The sequence below is a fragment of the Malurus melanocephalus genome, unplaced genomic scaffold, assembly GCF_030028575.1.
Source record: "Malurus melanocephalus ecotype Western Australia unplaced genomic scaffold, MMel_1.1 scaffold_271, whole genome shotgun sequence".
NCBI lineage: Eukaryota > Metazoa > Chordata > Aves > Passeriformes > Maluridae > Malurus > Malurus melanocephalus.
The window spans coordinates 266098-286376 of NW_026623503.1; the positions used below are offsets into that span (position 1 = coordinate 266098).

Sequence of the window (20279 nt, forward strand, 5' to 3'; positions counted from 1 at the left end):
CCCCAATGCACTTACCCATGAGGAAGAGGTCAGGGGAAAATTAAGAGGATCTAGAGATAGATAAAAAGAATTTGATTCATTGTTCATGTACCTGGAATGAGTTCTCATGATCTGTGTTCCATTCATAGACCAGGTACCTAGACTGTAGTCTTGTTTCTGCTCTGCATGGTGCCTGGATGGTCTGCAGCAGGATTCCACACAGAGGCCTCTGAGGCTGCTCTTCAGGTTTATTGAGAAAAATGGATTTGCTTTTCATGCTGAGTTTTCATATGCACTGTCTCCTCTCATAGTCTCTTAAAAAATGTTTCCTTCCTCCATTGCACTTCGTTTGCTTTGTGTCTAGTCAGATATTTGTATTGTATTAACAAAAAGAAGTGGATTTAGGAAAGCAAGGAAAAATGGCAATTTTCTGTCTTTCCCACGGGTGTCTGTCTCCATGCTTCTTTCCCTTCCACAGCATACCTGGTCAAGACCTTCTGACACTCAATTCCCTCTAGTGAGATTAGCAAAATCTGAGCTGATGAACAAAGAGTGGGTTGAGGAGCTATGGGATTGACCACTCTAGGCCTCATTCTGCTCTTAAAAGTATACATATATTTTTACCCTCCAATAGTATATGAGGGTAGCAATATCATTTGGCTATCTTTAAATCATTGGATATTGTTGCTGAATTTTATTCAAGTGGCAGTGATGGACATAATTTTGCTCTACAGATCTGGGTTGTATGCAAACCTGAGCTCACAGGAGGTGACAGCAGCAGTGGTGGCAGGGAAGTACCATAGACCTCTGGAAAGACAGAAGTTTAAGAAAAGGCTAAAGGAGCTTGGGGATGAGCAGTGCTGTACAGAAGACCTTGAAAATAGTTTCTTGATCTTACTTCTGTATTCAGAGAAGTGGGACTTCGAATGTACTCTTCATGGACAACAAGTGTTCCTGACTGTGGTTTTAGTCCTGGCTTGTGACAGATGTAAACCAGTTTGGTTTTAGGAGTATTAGTTGAAAAGATGTCCAGCCTTCATTGACTAAGATATTTTCCCTTCCCATCTCATTCTTTTCAAATGGTCTGTAAGTTTATGTTGTCATGTGTTGGGGGTCTGTTTGTTAATGTACCATTTACTCTCTATGGGGATTGCCCCTAGCAGTTCCTAAGTAATACCTTACACTCAGACCTTATGTTATGTTTGTCTTGAGAGCAAGTCAGTTTTCATTGTATGTGGGATTTGTGTATGTATGTTTAAGAAACACTTTTAAAGTAAGCCTAATGGGGCTAAGCTTGAAATTTAAAAATGATTGCTAATTGAGTAGAGGTCTTTCAGGTCTCATGTTTCTGTAATAAAGCATTAGTGTGTTACAGTTTGGTATAAAACACAGAAGAGAAGCAGAATATGTTTACAGTTCTACTAAATAGAAAGCAAAATGGGTCTTTTTTAAACTGCTAGACTTTTTATAGCTTTTTCTGATGCCCCAAGGCTGGATTGGAGCTCGAATTCAACACAGGACTTTTCAGCATGAAGAAATTATTAGACCAAAGGCAGATTTTTAAAAACTATGCATACCAACTGCATCTGCATTCATGTAAGGACAAAATAATCACAGAATCTGCTCAGTTGGAAGGAACCCACATGGAGTCCTGGCCTTGCATAGCACCATCCCCARGAGTCACACCATGTGCCCAAGGGTATTGTCTTAACACGTCTTGAACTCTGTCAGTGCCAAACCACTAGTGGAAGAACCTTTTTCTATTAGCCAACCTAGATTTCCCCTGACACAACTTCAGACCATTGTATTGTGTCCTGTCACTGGTCACTATAGAGAGGAGATCAGGGTCTGCCCCTTTTCTTCCCTTCATGAGGAAGTTGTAGACTTCAATAGCTATATGCATGGTCAGTTGGAAGGGTAACCATTTGACTTGCATGTCAAAGCTGCACATTCATATATGCAGAGAATGGAAATGGGCAGGTGCTATTTCGGCAAGGATTTTCAGAGAAAACTGATGTTGACTTGTTGTTTCACTCACTGTGGATGTAACAGTATTGCAGATGAAGGTTGTCATCTGAGATATTAATTTGAGAACTCACAATGACAGGAGTCATTATTTGAGGAGTTCAGTGAATTTCTACCCAGGGAGAGTTATAAAAATGTTTTCTTTGACCAAGTGCTTTAGAAACAAGTATTAAAGGTGAAAGGAAGTGAAGGATATATAAAATACCACTTTCAAAAGGTGTAACTTTTTGGTTGTATCATGTCACAAATGTGTTTCAAGACCGCATGGCTGCAGTGATGTTCACCTGTGCTTCACCTCTGAGTCCATGGTTTAATCAGTTGGATGTGGAGGTTTTCTTTTCTTTCAAAGAAAGATTTGACTTTGTTTCAGGAGAAATGACTTCTGGACTTTTTGAGTAATCTTGATTTTGTTTGAAAATGAGATGATTTCCCCCTCTATCAGTTTCCAGAGAATGAGATTAACAGACCTTCATGACTGTTGTGCTGAGTCTTACAGTAGTCATGGCTTTTTCTGGATAGCCAATTTTCATTTTTATTCCATCTACACTAGCCAATAAAGTAAACTGGCAAACCTTCAGTCTTTGCATAATTTCATCTTTGCAAAGCAGATAACACTATTTATGTTAAAAATTGTGGTTTATATAGTAGATATAGAATACCACAAAAATCACAATTACTGTTTCCTAAAGCATTAAGGTTAAGCAACCCTAAATGTAACACTCTTGCCCAAGGATTTGAAATTTTAGGAAACTATTTCATTTATCTACCATAAGATGGGACTTGCTAGCAGTGAACTGTTGTTACGTTAAGAACCTCTGGAGGATTTGCAATAGATTTTTTTGTTGTTTGGGGTTTAAAAAAAATTAATGCCCTTTCCAAGGAAAAGATGTGGGCAGTTGGTAAAAAGTAGATATAAAGGTAGACCTTTGAGATAATATGTGCTGCAAACGGGCAGTTAAAGGAGTGGAAAAGTCAGCTGAAGCTATTTCCACATAATGGAAAGGGTTTTCCTCTTAGAGGCCTTGGAAAAAACTTGTTGGGGAAGGATACCTACTACCATAACATGAGCTTTATTTTTTCCATTGTGTTTCCTTTCAATAAGGTCATATGCTGAGAAAGGCTCTTCTTTACAGATGAATAGTGCTAAAAACAGGTTTCTGTGGAAAGAGAATCCCAACCACTTTAAATAAAAAGAAAACRTAAAAATCCTTCCATATTTTTGATGAAACTGAGTTAAGTAAGCCCTTTCTTTTCAGTCTGTTGCTAGTGATGTCTCATTTTATTCTTCCTTGCCTGACTGAGGTATTTTTAAAGAGAATCAGATTACTTGTGGGCAGCAGTAAATAATTTCTGCATTTCGATTTAAATACCTACCGTGTTATATGGAGCATTTTACAGGGCATTTTTCCGTTCTTAGTAAAATGTTCTGTGTCTATTGAGACACACTATACCAGCAAGTCTAGCATATAAATTTGCCTTCATGGTCTCATTTTTAAATGTTTTCATGATTTCAGGTTATGGAGATTTCAAGCTGTCATGCTTCAAATGAGTCTGGATGGTGAGGAAGCTGAGAGTAGTTGTCTGGACACAAGATGTCTTCCACCTCTGGGGAGAGGAAAGAAAGAAGTGCAGTACATTTTTAGAAAAGCTTCTCAACCCACATACCTCCCTATGTTGTTCTCTAAAGTGATAAAACATTTCTGACCTTTTGCCTGGATACTCCATGATTACTATTACAAGGCCATCAGTATTTGTACAGCAGCTGTACTTTGTCCCCTCAGAATGTGTGTGAGAGTCTTTCCTCTGTGATTACACTCTCTTTAGAATAAATTTGTGATGCATAAATGAAATAAATCCTAGCAATAATATTGGCCCATAATTTGATAATGGTAATGAAATAGTTCATACATGGAGTCGAAAGTGCTTCGTTGTATGCTTACACATGTCATTAAGGAGGATGAGAATGAATTCATATTTCATGAAGTTTATGCTGTGCTTTTAATGCATTTGTAAATATGGACAATGTCAACTACTGTTTACCAAAAATAAACAGACTAAAATGGTCTGGAAACTTAAGAGTCCCAAAGACTGGCTGAAGAGCTCTCTGGCTCCATATTGTAAACTTTTCCTAAATCTTGCAATGCAAGGGAAATTTCAGGAAACTGAAAGCTTGAGAGCTTTAAAGTGTCAATATACCAAAAAAGGGTAGGAAAGCTTATCTGAAAGGCTGCAGATTGACATCATCTTATAAATAATATCATGGAAATGTAAATATGTCATGCTCAAGAAATTAAAAGAACAAAACCAGCTTGATTTAAAAAAAAAAAAAAAAAAAAAAAACAAACCCTGAGTAATGTAATAATGAGTTTGCTCAGTGAAGGTAGCTATGAAGATTGTAATAGAATTAGGGGCTTGCAATTTCACTTAACATTTTAGGCACTATGATTTTAAAAAAAGAGAAAAAAAAAAAGATTGTACAAAATTTGTACATATAACAGTTAATACTTAGCAGACTGATGTAGAAAGGAGATGTCAGTGCAAGGTTTATTAGGTGGGTTACTTCTAATTATGTTCTTCAGAGATCAATAGAAAGCTTAAAATTAGTTATTAAAGATCTGTAAATACAAAATTGCTCCCACATTTTGCAGATAACACAAAAATACTTGGATAAAAGGGGAGGATAGGGACTTCRTTATAAAGTGCTTTGGATCAACTACTATGCTGAGCCACTTAAGTAAAGTTTATTTTAATCCAGCTAAGTATGAGGTCATCCAGAAACAAAAAATGTGCATCCTACCTGAAAAGGTGGAGAAGGGGCTTTGTCTTGGTTTGAACAATTCAAAGGAGAACACTCTGGAATGAGTCGACTCCTTTAAGCGTTCCAACAATCCCTTTCCACCAATAAGTAATGAATACTGATAGATGAAAGTGAAGAAAACCTTGGAATATTAACAAATAGAATCCAATAGGCAGGGGGAAAAAAGTAAATATCTGCTAGATATCAAACTGTTAGACCTCACCATCCCACTGGAACAGAGACCGAACATGCCGGAAATACCCGTTCTCAATGTGGGATACAAGATGTCACCAGTTCTTTCTTGGGAAAGCAGGAGCTTCAGAGGGGAATTCCAGCAGCAGATGAAGACCCGATGGCTTGTCTGCCATCGACCTCCTCTCCATAGTGAGGCACAAAAGAATAGGCATGAGAGGTGAAGCAGCTGGGTTGGAGCCATTCGGTGYCTTCCTCTCCTCAGCTTGGTGTGTTTAATGGTGGCTTGGGTTGGAATGGGGCAACTCTGCTCCACTTCTGCCAGCGTGATGCCCCCATTTTTTTTTCAGGCAGCTGTGGAATTTGTCCTCAAGGCAGCTCAAAGATTGCTACTGCAGTTTCTTCAAGCCAAGGGGAAAAAAAAAAACAAAGAGAGAAACCTTTGCCTAAGCCAAGATCAAGCAGTGAGAGATGCAAATACCATAAATACAAAATGTCTGCACACAAGCAACCTCCACRCATGCACGCATACATGAGGTCCCTGGCTTCAGGATCTTAGGGATACAGTAAAAATTTTTGGGCATAGATGATTATAGAATACAATATCATGATGAATCACCCCAGACAGGCTTGTCTTCTGCAAAGTTTGAACCTTGAGAAGGATTTTAGTGTCATAGCAGACCAACAATTAAACGTGACTTCTCAGCCTGATGATTGGCAGAAAGAAGCAATTGAGCTCTTTGGGTATACATACAGAGAGAATGGTGCCTTAGAGTGATTCTTCTTCAGTATAGATTGTTACTTCGGGTAGAAGTAACTAGAATCTATACTTCAGTATAGATTGTTACTTGGGGGTAGAATTGTGTGTTCACTGATGAGATGCTTCCTGTTTAGATGATGTAAAAAGCTGTAAAACCTGTTCAATGTCCAAAAGAAGGGCTCACTTAGAAATATGAACTAATCACAGCATTGTTATTTTAATGAAGGCCAAGAGGCACCTAAGTAGTTATTTGTCATCCAGCACAGAAAGGTGTGACTGAAATGTGATGTCATATGCACTTAAAGAAACCAGACCCAAGACCTTTTAAATTCAAGAGGGTTTACTATACAACCTAATGATATGCATTGCTGGAAAATACACTGTAGCTAAACAAATTTTTTTCACATAGTGGAAGATTAACAAAATAAATAAAATGTCTGGGATATGCAAGAAAGTAGACTAAATGATACAGTCTATTACTGCCTCTTAGGAAAATTTATTTTTACAGAGGAAATGTTTGAAGAGCATCATTAGTATTGAAGTATTTCCTGTTGAGGAAGTAGAGACAAATAATAGCAAAGCAATATCAGGTTCTCTATACAGGAGTTTTGAAACAGTACCAAAGCAAAGAGATATGACAAAATACCACAGCTAGTGGGATAAAAATGGCAGAATGTGCATTGTCTGGAAGTGAAGATACAATTTTTGAACAAGTAACACAGGAATTCAGATAAAGTTCAAAATATTGAAGCTTGCCAGAGTCCGTTTGTATTCATTACCCTCACATCACAGTTTGGTGAATAAAACTGTCCAAGCCAAGGCAAGGTTCAGTTGGTTCTTGAGCAGGCTGTACAGGTAATCTGAAACGTGGCTGGGGAATAACCAGGGGGTCTCATCTCTCTGCGTGTACCACAGCCGTCTCCTGCCTTTGAGATCGCCTTGGCTAGCACTTCCTGATGCTATGCAGAAGACTACCCATGCCTGGGCTGATAGCTAGCAAAACACCTTCCCCAGTGGACCAGAAGTCCTACGTTACCAGAGATGAAGAAGCAGAGGGCTCATCCATGTGATTTATTCCAGGACTTTATTCCCAAAGGGACCAGGGACGAAAGAGGGAGTCGCGGGGTTACCGGCCCATTAATATATCCCTCAGGGCTGGTTACCTGAGGAGCTGGGCGGGGAGAGAAGATGAAAGGAGAAGGGGTAGGCGGACAGAGATGGATCACATCACATCACATCCAACCAGGACATCAGGATTTACATATTCATGGCAAGAACCATTTCATTCCCAGGGGGGTTATCAAACTATTTCCACCATTGTGTGCTGAATATCTCAGGACTGTCTAACCCTTTAACATTTTCTGGGGTAGTTTCATCTACCACAATAAATCTGATACACAATTCTGACCTGTGATTCTTTTGTGAAAGACTGTCTGTGTCTTGAATCTACTACTGAAGCCCCTTACAGCTGTTTTTCCTAATTATGACTAAGCATTTAGAGGCTCCTAATGGTGATTTTCAAGATTTGGTATGTGCTGCTTTTAAGGTCAAAGTTCTGTCATCCTGGCCTGTGGCCTTGATATCCTTGTCTTCTCCATCTCCCCTTCAATGTTGTCTTTCCCAAGCTCTGAGTACCATGCTTCTGATGCACTTGCAGCTCTCTTCAGTTGCTCCTTGCACTGCCTGGTATTTTTCCTCCCATGCACTAACTGTTCTCTGATCTCCTTTTACCTCAGCACTACATTCCAGCCAATTTGGAAATGAACAGATCCTGGAAAAAAATATTTTCCAGAGTTCATTCAGTAGGAAAATTAAGGAAAGACTTCATCCCTGAAAATGAAATAACATTAGCTTTGACCTAGTTTGATAGCTAGGGCAAGAATATTTGTTGTTGATGCTGCTACCGAAGCTGCTTCCAATCATAGTTGGAGCACTCAGCTGTTGAGCACTCAGCTTTTGAAAACTCAGTTATCCAAGGCAGTGTTGCTATGTTACACTAAGCTGGCGGGCAACAAAGGGTTTTTTTCTCTTCAAAGCTGATTCTGCCATGGTCAGTGTCAGAGGTGTTTTCAGCATGATGCAACTGGTTCAAGTCGCCTTATACCTTAGACTTGAGAGGATACCTTTCTCCACAGGATTGTGTCTTGGTTTTTAATGAGTTGCTGTGTATAGAGGAGGTAATTTTGTATCACAGCCATTCAAAAAATGTCTCTATTGTGCTCTGGGTACCGTGCAAATGATGATAATCAGGAACAAAGAAGTTGTTATTTCTGGGATACCCAAAGATCCAGGGAGAGCAGTCTGGACATATCAAGATTATTTTACAGTTCTACAATACAAGATAATATCTAGCACAGATAAACTTGTCTTTTAATGACTTTTTCTTAAATTATTTCTTCCTGAAAACTGAATTATAAAAAAAAAATAAGCCAATCCCCACTGCCCCCATCACTCCCCRCCTCACTTCTGACACTTTCTCCTTATAAATCCCATGGTTATAATCTCTTTCAGACCTCTCACCAAGGGTTTGTGTGTATTTAGCTGTCAAAGCCTGTGGTTCGGAAGAGGCTAATTCTGCCCTTTCCCAGCTTTGCTGAAATCTCTTCTCTTGCCCCAAATCACAGCATATTCTGGTTATCCATTTAGAGTCACTGCATATCATAGAGAGTAGTCTTCTGTGTAGGCCACAAATTTGTGTTGTTACCAAAATTTTACATGTTGTGGAACTGAGAGATGAGGTTTTGAAAAAGTGCTACTATTAGGATTAACACACTTGACCCAATGCATTAGGTATAAAATAAACAGAAGTACTCAAAGGAGAACATGCAATCCAAGGAGATGTGTAAAGCAGTAATACCTGCACCTAATCATATTTGGTTAAAACTTTAACCAAAGTTAAAGTTCATGCAGTATTGCTGTTGTAAAATGCCATTTTTTCTGTTCCCTGTGAATGCATCTGCAAGTTCAGAGCAGAGCTCTCAGCTTTGATCTAAGAGCTAGTTTGCATTTATTAGTGGAAACATTTGCCTCGTTTGTTTTTAAAGCCCATGGAACTTGAAGGGAAGGTTTTGGTTTTCCTTGGTTCCCCTGAGAAAACTTGTTTAACTCATCTGTGGGGATAAACAGTCTCCCTTTGTCACTGTCCAATATCCTCTAGACCAGCCATCTGAAAGCTGGGCAGCTGTATTTGCTGATGTGGCTTTTAAGCAAGAGGCTCTTGCCTCTTCTTGAATGATCAATTGAACAAGGGGAAAAACCTTGCCAAAAGAAATGGCATGCTTTCTATTTGGTTGTGATTTCAGCTAGAAATGGACTAAAATGACCATAAGGTTCCTGAAACACCAATGTACTGATTCCTTTCCGGTTTTCCTTTTGGTTTTGTGTAAGTTGTGAGCAGAGGCTCAGAGGCTGAAGATGGGAGGGTATTAGCAAAATGATATCTGGATGATCAGAGGAGAATGGGAGAAGAGGAGAAAAGTGGGGAGGGAGATGGCATCATACAGGGTGTTACTGAGATGTTTGTCAGCATACTGATATGTAGATATGTACAGAACAGGAGAACTAGAGGCTAGCAAAATATCCTTGGCACCATGCATAATGCTTGTGCTACGTAATGGATAAGTTTCCTTTAACTCTTCTTCTCAATATTTCTTGGTTAATAATATTAATTCCTATTAATTCCTGTTATGGAATAGTGAATGGGAATTTGTCATCCTTAGAGGCAAATATTGCTTCCAGAATAATATGGTTCAGTCACCAGATATTCCAGCTCATATGTGTACAGAAGCCATGGCATAGGGGAGTAAAGAGTTCAAACTGTGAGTGCTGGTTTCAGAAGGCTTCTAGTAGATACCTAGAATATGAAACATGAATTGATATTAAACATAAAAGTAGATATCACAGATGAGCACTGTTCACATTTTTAAATTCATGTGACAAAGTAGACAATCATAACWCTCTTTCACTTTACTTGTATTGATTTTAAATTCTGTTTTGAAGAGGATTAGACGAATAAATACTACATCCTCTGTTTAATAGGGTGTCTTGGTTTGAAAGACAGGTGTTTTGCCAATAAAGGCAGGGATCCCCCCCCCCCCCACCTTGGAGTGGTGGATATGAAACCCCTTCCCTCCAAATTATTATAGCTTTGAAAAAAAAATCACGGGCTTCCAGGCAAGAATATGAGAAAAAGGGAATAACAGTTTTTATTAATATGTATAACAAAGTGAAAATAAGTAATAACAACAATAGCARCAACCAGCCCAGCCACAAACCCAGTGACAGCCTCACACAGAGATACCCACCTCATTCCCCAGCGACTGCAGGAGTGCTGTGGCACAGGTCCCGGCTGGTTCAGATCTCCCACGTGGCCAAGGATGGGCACAAAACCGGCAGAGATGGATGGAGAAAAAAAGTTCCTCTGCAAACTCACAGTGGATACGCTGATCTCAGTGCTCCTTTGACCACCACAGCACGAATCTCAGGTGTCCCAGGCAAGGCACTGGGGCAGAAGATCACAGGGCAGCAAAACAGGAACCAAAGCGCAGTCGAGCTCTCCTCCACAGGTAGCAGGCCAACAGCTCTCTTAGCCAAGCAGGGCAGTATATACAATTACCTGCCACCACCACACCCACACACACCCTCTCTCAGTACTTAGCAAGATCGTTTGGGTGGGGTGTAGGTCCTATTGTCTTTACTAATCGCCCTGGCATCAAAAGGATGACCTGGCAATCAGTGTATCCCAGCAACAAAATGGGAAAGAAAAATTCCCAAGAAAGGAAACAAAAGGAGAACCCATAAGCCACAACATAGGGCAACAATAGACTTGGGTCACACTATTAAAACTGTATTGGGTTTGTGTGGCCAGGTTTTGGTAGCAGAGAGACTACAGGGGTGGCTTTTGTGAGGAACTGCTGGAAGCTTCACCCACATTCAACAGAGGCAACATCAGTCAGTTCCAAGACGAACCTGCTGCTGGCCAAGGCCAAGCCAATTAGAGATGATGGTAACACCTCATATATGTTCTTAAATAACATCTATAAGAAGGAAAAAAGAATTACTTAGGAGTTGTAATTGCACTCAGAGAAGAGAGGATTGAGAATATGAGAGAGTAACAACTATGCAGACACTGAGTTCAGTGCAGAAGGAGGGTCAAGAGATGCTCCAGGCACTGGAGCGGAGATTCTCCTGCAGCCCCTGGTGAAGACCGTGGTGAAACAGCTGTGCCTTGCAGCCCATGAAGGACACAGGGATGCAGAGATCCCCCTGCAGCCCATGGTGCAGGCCCATACCGGAGCAGATTCATGCTGGAGCAAGTGGATGCCCAAAAGAAGGTTGTGACACTGTGGGAAGCCCGTGCTGCAGCAAGCTCCTGGCAGCGACCTGGARACCATAGAAAGAAAAACATGTTTCTTGGTATGACTTGTGACTCAATGGGCTAGCCATGCTGGAGCAGCCTGTTCTTGCAGGACTGTACCCCATGGAAGGAAGTCATGCTGGAGCAGTTCATGAAGAACTGTAGCCTATGGGAAGGACTCATGCTGCAGAAGTTCACAGAGAGCTGTCTYCCATGGGTTGGACCCCATGCTGGAGCAAGGGAAAGACTCCTCTACCTGAGCAGTGGCAGAAACAAGCTGTAATGAACTGATCATAACCTCCATCCCATGTCCCCCTGTGTCACTCCGGTGGAGGAGGTAGAGCCTGACAAGGAGGGAGGAATGGAAGAAAAGAGTATTTAAGATTTGTTTAATTTCTCATTATCCTGCTCTGATTTTGTTTGGAAATAAATTAGTTTCCCCAAGCTGAGTCTGTTTTGCCCATGATGGTAATTGGTTACTCCTTATCCTTGGATATTGCTGGATGTCCTTGTCCTCATCTCAACTCATGAACTTTTCATCATATCATTCCCCTGTCCAGCTGAGGAGGGTAGTAGTAGAGCAGCTTTGGTGGGCACCTGGCATTGACCCTAGTCAAACCACCACAGCAACATTCCTCCCAGGTTCCCATTGTATGCTATCTATTCTCCTGTTACCAAAAGAAGGATTTCTATTTTTGTGTGTAAACATCTCCAGATATCATAAGTAGTCTGTTCTCATCTCAGCAGTTTGTAAATGAAATTATATGAATATCATTCTTGTCATGTATTTCGCCTCTCTCAGATGCGTGCAGACAGGAAGGCATGCTGAATAGTATGTTGTTTTCTTTGCAAGAGTGACAAGGATCATTTCTATCACCTCTGCTTCACTGATTTATCTGTCAGTAAAAACGTTGATGTTAACCTTCTTTCATGGTCTAGCTACCCTCTTCTATTCAGGATGATTCTGCTTACTTTCAATCCTGACCCAATGCTACTTCTTTTTCCTGTGCATTTTCTTATTGGAAAATGGGCTTAACTTAATTTCCTTGTCTCATCCATGTGTTTCTTATAAAGCTGTATTGATTAAATACTTGTTGTAAGAACAGCATTGAAAGAATCATAACAGTACATTGTCAGGGCTTCAAGTCAGGTAAAAAATTATTGAAATGAAGTATCTATCAAAATATGTTTTCTTCTGCTACTGTGACATTTCAGAGCCATCCAGCCTTTCTGTCCACTGCCTCTTGACTCTTCTAGCAGATCTTTAGCCACCTGGACCATTTGAGATACTAGGATTAGAACTAAAGTGGCATCTGGACATCTGGCAGGTGGTACAGACTGATGCTTTTCTCAAACAGTTCCACTCCAGTTGTAGGGAATGTAGCAGGATAATTTCATCCATAGGTGTTTGACCTACTGATAACAAGGTGACATGCTGGATATGACATAGATACRCTTTAAGACAGGGTGAGATAAAATGTGCTCCAGGACCCTGTTTTATCTAAAACACAATGAAAAGCTGAAAGTGAACTATAAAAGAGTGAAAGGGAATGGGTAATAACAACATAATTGAAAACAATAGGTCCAGAAAGGGACTGACATTCAAATGTATAAACAGAATGGGAAGCTATATTGTCATAATGCATTTTAGTTCTAAGCTGGAAAATCAGGATCTGAGATCACTAAAATGTAATAGTTTGATGGCAGGCAGTAGCTTTACTTACTGATTACCATGAAAGGATTATCCATAGTATATTATTGCCAAGCATTTGTAATCTTTGACGTGGAATATTGGCACTGTTGGTTGCAATTTCTCCTATGCCCACATCAGTATATGTGGTTGGTTGCAATCTCTCTTATGCCCTCATCAGCTGATAGCGGGAATCCAAATGCACAAGGATGATGAGCACTTAAACTCACAGCGATACTGTACTCAGCTTGAGTTTTGACTTCCAGCTCTTCATTCAGTGTCTCAGGGTGTTCTCTCAATGCATGAAGGCGCCTGGTATTTATTTACTAGATTTAGGATTTGCTTTTTTTTTTTTTTTTTTTTTTTTTTTTTTTCCCCAGATTTTTTTTTTTTTTATCAGTGTGTGTGCAAAGAGGAGTTGCTGACCTAATGGAAATAGTTGTGTGCTGGAGTAAGGCATTTAGGAAGAGGATAAAGAACTCATTCCCATTCTTTTGAGTGCTGATCCTAAATAACATTAGTGCATGTGACACCCTACAAATACTTAGCGTTTTTTTTTCCCCTCTTCTAAAGTTTGAGATTCTTCAGCAGTCTTGTAGTAGTTGAAGTTTCGCAACAAAGACTATTCACTTACTTGTTGAATTGTAGCTGTTGTATCTTAAAATCTTAAAACAGTAGCATATATGAGTGAAACATCAGGGCTCTGATTGCCTTCATATGCTATTCATTTGACAAAAAAATCACCAGCAATTTTGTAAATTAGCTTTTGCCAATCAAGTAAACTTTTAGTTCTGCCTCTTCTCTGGAAAAGGTTTTACAGTTGGTTTTTTTTCCCCYCTTTAACCACAGTAACATCTTAAAAACTTTAAAAGATATGTAGTAAAAAATCCCCAACTTGTGTGTGGAATRGAAACTAGATCTTTTCTAGCTGATTTTGTCATTACCATGTTTTGTATGCCTTTGCAGTGGGGAGACATCAATTCTAAAATTATGCCAGTCTGAAACAACTTGTTACAAGTCCTAGAATGTCTTCATCAAAGTAAGCAGAGGATAGAGGAAATCTCTTTGGAGGACAGAGGTTGTTATTGTTTTGCATAGTATGAGGCAGAAGTATTAACTTGCACTGTGACTTGACATCAAATAATCTAAACCTGGAATTGGTAAGTGTTGGAAAGAACAGGGCAAGGAATCTTAGTTGTTTTCAGGTACTGGAATGTCATGTACATATTCATTCATTTGAAATGAATGAAAATCTATCTTCCAGTTAAAAGCCAATTTGTCTAATTCTCATTCAGTTGCATGGCTTTTAAACCTTGCACCCTGAGTGGCTCACAGTTTAGAGAGGGAGACTGAGATAACAGGAATAGCTAAGTTAATTTTAAGTCAAGCACTGTCATTTTATTGGTTCATAAGCTATAATGTATGTTTATTGAGACCTACAGCAGAGATTTAATTTGATAGATTGTGGCATTTCAATTTGATAGGTTGTTTCTGAAGGCTGGTGGACATTTGAGTAATTTTTTAGATCACTGATGAGCGAACTATTTATCTCTTGAACTGAGTTGAGGACATACGTGGTAGTGACCTGTGAGCTGATTAAAGTTGTGTGCTGGATTAGCATTAGCAAAGTGTCTTTCATACATTTTGCAATATTAGTATGTTATGTGTTAAATTGAGATTGTCAAATTTATTCTGTTTATTAAGTAAAAATTCCTAGTCTAGTATTTGAGCTTGTTACTTAGGGCCTGAAATAAATATGTTCAGACTAAAAGTTTCAAGTTGAATGTTTTTTAAAACAGGTTCTGGAATTCATTCCTTGTCAGTTAACTAAACAGAACTTGATTCTCGGAAGTATTGAAAAGCTGTGCTTAATTCACTAAAAGTCTGGAATTCATGCATGGGTTGATATCCTGAGGATCAGGATCAGAGGGAGTAGAAAAAAAGGCTGGACAGATAAGAGAACTTTCCCACAGAGAAAGAGAAGAGAAACTTCAAAAAGACTTAAACAAAACAAGCAACTGTAGAAGCAATCCTGGTTATTAGGTGTATTTCTTCAGATGATGCTGCTGAAAATTAGTTCATATCCATTGCTTTAGAGGGCCATTTTTCATTCTTTATTACTCCTGTAGATTGTGGGGTTTATTTGCATCTCAATTTATGTCTCAGCCMATTGACCATAATTAAAAATGGAATTTAGTACTCTCCAGAGTCCTTGCTGGAGACTTTCACCTTGTAGAAGAAAGGGGATTTAAAATGATGATTTATTGAGCTCATGTACAGTCCCCTGAGTGTACTGTGGCAYTGAGCCAAAAGAAAGCTGAAACGATGTCCAGTCTGGCAACCACTTGCACCATGAGTAGAATAAATCCTATGCCTTGACTGAAACTCTGTCTTGTTCCAGCCAAATTTGCTTGAATTCCTGATGTGTGTGGACACTTGGTAGCCTGAAGTTGAGGTTGTAGAAGATGGTGGCTGCTTACCAAGGCAGTGTGCCTTTAGATGTTAGACCTTTTATCTGTGTGTTGTCATGATGTGCCTTAGGCTGTGCCTGTGGAAAGTGCTATAAATGATTTCTTACAGTTACCACAGTCCATCTTCAAGAGGCAATTGGAAATGATGTTCAGAATGACAGATCTGACATTTGATCACTGCTCTTTGATTTCTTTTCAGATTTTAGGACTTTATGGTACTAAAGTCAAACAGAAATACAGTCATAAATCTGGCAGAGTCTTTACTTTCTTGCTTTCTTCTCCTCTGCTAAGTCAGAGAGAAAAAAAAGGAAGAAATACATGGCCATGTACAGTTACTACTACAACATAAAAAAATTTCTTTGAGATGATTATCCTGTGGGAAGAGATAGCAAGCCTTTGTTATTAAATCTGTTAGGGTAAGATTTCAGGATCATGATGTGTTTTGAAACATTTCTAGGTGCTTTACTGCTTTCATAGATGCTCTTAAAAGTGTGCTCGTTTTTTGACTTTGAGTTCTTTGTACTAATGAGAGATCATCCTGTAATACTCTCAGTAAAAACCTGTCTTATTCATACAAAGCACCTTTGTCTTCAGCTCAGAGTGATGCCATGCAATGTACTCCACAGGAAAAGAGCAAAGATTCAGACAAAAGGATGCAGCTGTCTAGATCTGTTTCTGTTGGAGGAAGGGTGTTGTGGGTTAAAATTCTTCTCCTTTTGTTCCCTTTCTTTGGGAATTTTTTCTTTCCCATTTGTTGCTGGGATACATTAATTGTCGGTCATCCTTTTAATGGCTGGGTGATTAATAAGGACAATGATACCTATGCCACACCCTAACAGTCTGGCCAAGCGCTGGGAGAGAGTTTTTTGGTGTGGTGGGGGGGGATTGGCAGTTTGTTTTCGCTGCTTCGCTGAGAGGAGTTCTGCTTCCTGGCTGCTACAGAGAAAAGCTGGCCTGCCTTCTTTTCTGCGGAGACCAGTACCCCTGCTCATTGGGTTCTTGCTTGCTGCACCGTGGTTTTCTCTCCTGTGCCTTGCCGGGGATCCCAGCTTCAGGGGTGAACCCTGCTCCATCCTGTCTCGCAGCCACGGGATTCCTGCTCATCTCTTTGCTGTCCTGGGTTTCTTGCTGTCCAGAGGAGCACCGAGATCGACGTTTTCCGCCCTGAGTTTTGCAGAGAGACTTTTCTCCATCCACCTCTGCCATTTTGTATCAACCATTGGCGCCGCGGGAGATCTGAGCCAGCCGGGACCCGCGCCACCACATCCCCTGCAGCCTCCGGAGAATCATCGCACCCACCCTGCCCAGCCGGGAGCCAACAGCATCCCTGCCAACGGGACTTTTAACTGCACCAAGGGAGAGGCTGTGTCTCTGTAAGGCTGTCACTGGGTTTGGGACTGGGCTGGTTGTTGCTATTGTTATTGTTACTTGTTTCACCTTGTTATATATATATATTAGTAAAAACTGTTGTTCCCTTTTACCCATATTCTTGCCTGAAAGCCCGTGATTTTTCAAAGCTATAATAATTCGGAGGGAAGGGGGGGTCATATCCACCACTCCAAGGGGGGTCCCTGCTTTCATTAGCAAACACCTGTCTTTCAAACCAAGACAAAGGGATACTGGCAGAAGGGTAATTTACTGGGACTAAATTTTCTGATTTCTGCAATATCATTATTGCAGAAATTTCTGATGTCCAGAATGAAATCTGATCTGAAAAAGGGAGAAGGGAGAAAACCCTACCACCTTAGAGAAACTGCTTGTAAGAGCATAAGATTGTTGATGGCAAACCCAGCTCCAGGGCCCCAATTCAGGCATGGTGAAAACTTGCACTGGTTCAGTGACATCCACTCTGTACAGATTGGATATTTATTGCTATTACTCACTGAACCCTAGTTGCATAGTTGTTTCTGTTCATAATTTGAACTCCTTGTATATTACGCTTGTTGTAGTGTCCTTCAATCATTTTTTTTTTCAATTAATGAAGCTGTGCTGTATGTATGCTATGATTTGCCAGCGMTGGTTTTTCAGGACTGTGAAATGTCTTTAGCCTATACCACTTCCTCAGCATAGCRGCCTTGTGGTGTCAAACAGCGATTACATGTGAAGTCTGCGTGTAGAAATTACATCCCTTGGCAAATCCACTTTCATTAGGGTCATGCAATTGATACAAAAAATGTACAGTTTCCTTGACTTGAAGGATTTTTCAGTCTGTCTCAAATCTGATCCTCATTGCATCTTTTGACTTCTTAGAAATCAGAAATACTTAAACACATTTTGTGGGCTATGTCATCAATATATGATTCAACACAGGACACAATACATTTGGGTAGACTGAAAGACAAAGAAACGGGTTGTCTAAATAGGCTAAAATAGTACTTCTCCAGATTGTACTTGGCGAAATACTAATTATTCTCTTGATGTGCTCACGCCCCAGACAGTCTGTGCTGTACTTATGAGGCAGAACTGTCTTGTCTCTGTCTTACTGAGGACAAATGCCACAGACTGTTGCCTTCATTTTTGTAGTGTTGTGAGCAGAAGGGACTGAACATGTGGCAAAATTAGTAGCTGGATAGCATTCATAATTTTATCCTTACTTAAAGATAAATGGGTATGTGAAATGTATTTCCCAGAGCTGTGGTGAGGGGGAAGTGACAGTTTCACCACTAAAATTAAGCAGAACCCCAGCAAGCAATAAAGGCATTTATTGCCAACATTCATCAAAGTCAGTAGGAAACTTACCTTTTGACTTGAAAGGGCATTGGACTGAACCCTGCAAGATCATATTCAAACCTGAAGTGACTGAGTACATCTTCTTGCCATACTGCAATAATAAAGAGAAAAAAATGATAGGTGGATTTCAGTTTAATCCACTGCATGCATTTTAATTGTTCTGTGTTCCATAGAGTTGGATTAGTTGGCAATTCACCTGATTTGTGTTTGACTGTTGCTGTATGGCATGCTCTTTTATAGTCCTGTTTCTCTGTATGTTAAGTCTTCATACGCTGATACAATGCTCATTTAAGTTAATATGCTTGATTTTCTGTGACAGCAAAGCTAGCAGCTTCTGTGAGTTATAGTGTTGTTAGTCTATTTAGTAGTCTCAATATGTTACAACTCCTACCCTGATGATGGSACTGTTGAAGGTGCCGAGAGGATTAAGAATGGTGCAGATCATGCAGTCCTTTTTATGGGACTGAGAAGAGGTCAAGCTACCCCCACTGCTGCTACGTCTGTTGATGATCAGTGTTCTTCACCAAGAAAGCACAAATTTCTCCAAACAGTGTACAGTCTAAACTTCAGGGTKCTGGCAGACATTGGTATTAGGGTAGGGAATGTAAGGGCTGGCCAAAGGCTTCAAGGTGCAGGAGGGTAAATGTCATCCAGCCTGATACCTGTTGTTATTCATCGAACTAACCGATGATTTGGGAATTTGGTTAGCCACTAATCTTTGACTTCAGAGGTCTGTAGACAGTCAACATATTGGAGAGACTAAATGGTTGTCTTGAAACCGATCAAGCAGGGTGGTCTGAAAGCCAGTCAGTACCCAGGTTTCCCACATCTGGAAGATGTAATTTAAATGGCATTGCTTCTCAACTGCTTCTTGTGGCTGGTGGGCTGTCTTCAGAGAAGCAAACTAACCAGTGCAAGGCAAAGTTGAGAGTTGGTGCATTTGAAGATTTGTTGTGCTTAATTATGGGGTTTATTTATTGCCTCAATTTCATCTGCGCTGGATTCATGCTATGTTTTTAAGTAACTAAAATTTAAGAGGAATGTTTACCTATGAAAAGGTAAAGTGTTTTCACTTGGGTTTTCTAGTAAATTGGATTTTGGAAATCAGGACTCAACAGAGCACAATGAGCATTTTGTCCTGGCACAGCAATCTGATTTTAGGCATTGCATGTTGTGATAAATGGTATGAATTTTGTGTCTTGGGCTCCAGCAACAAGAAAATACAATCCTTTTGTCATATCAGCCGAATAATAGGGCACATACCTGGTTTGAAGCCTATAATGAGCAACTGAAAAACTTTCTCTTACAAACTGAAAGTGTTACAGTGCTGAGGGTRAATTGTGAATTTGCTTTGAGAAATGTACGGGAAGATGGATTTTGTTACCCCTGCATGTTTGTAATCATATGTTATAGCCACATTAGTAGCTTTACTCATCCATTCATTTCACTGATGCTGCAAAACAAGGGAAGATGGAGTTTCCTGTTCTTTCAATGAATGGAGCTCACTGGARGTGGTCTTAGTAGTCAAAGTCTAGGATTTAGAAACACCAGAGATTAAGATTATTTGCTCTTTGCTTCTGCAGGAATAATGGAATCAGTATCTAATTTCTTTTTTAAGAAAATACTTTATTGAAAACCACTTGATTTATAGATGGGCAAAGTATTCCACTGTTTCTGTGGATTGAAAAGTAGATCCCAAAAGAATAACATTCTTAATTTTTTTTTTAAATCTTCTGACTTGTTCATTATAATGTGCTTATTCCTGTTTGGACTGGAGAAGGATAAAGTAGAGAAAACTGTCTGCTGTATTGAACCTGGTTTAATTGCATATTAAATTAAATTATCTAGTTTAATTGAATGTATCATTGTTGTAGATAGAAACTTGCTTAGCTGTATGCATATGTGAAATATCTATTTGTTTTCTTGTACAGAAAAGAGTCAAGGACGTCATCTCTCCAATTGTATTTGAAGCTGCCTACAGCCTTGGGGAACATGTGATAGAAAAAGGAAAAGAGGACAAGGAACTACCTGCTCTCAAGCCCATTCTTCGTTGGAAGAAAGGACAAAAGATAGCACAAAGAAATCAGGTCAGATTTGGACTATGTTATTTCCCAAGAAGGCCTGTGTCTGAACTGACAGCAGAGGTGGCTCTAAAAGGGGATTGCCAAGCTCTGGGTCATTTGTACACAGTAGCCTTTTTGTACAATCTCTAGTATTGCTAACTTCAGTGCTGCTCTGTGGTGTCACAAAGACTTGTGCCTCCAAGGCCTGACAGCACA

General features: G+C 39.9%; 1 protein-coding gene across 3 annotated transcripts in view; it reads left to right on the forward strand.

Moving 5' to 3' along the window:
• The window catches only part of ITGA9 (integrin subunit alpha 9), a 238026-nt gene that overhangs the window by 81662 nt on the left and 136085 nt on the right, over nt 1-20279 (forward strand). For all 3 annotated transcript variants that reach the window (XM_057376170.1, XM_057376171.1, XM_057376169.1), the window contains one exon: nt 19932-20087. In XM_057376170.1, the coding sequence (XP_057232153.1) occupies nt 19932-20087 (156 nt within the window). The remainder of the gene's footprint in view (nt 1-19931; nt 20088-20279) is intronic.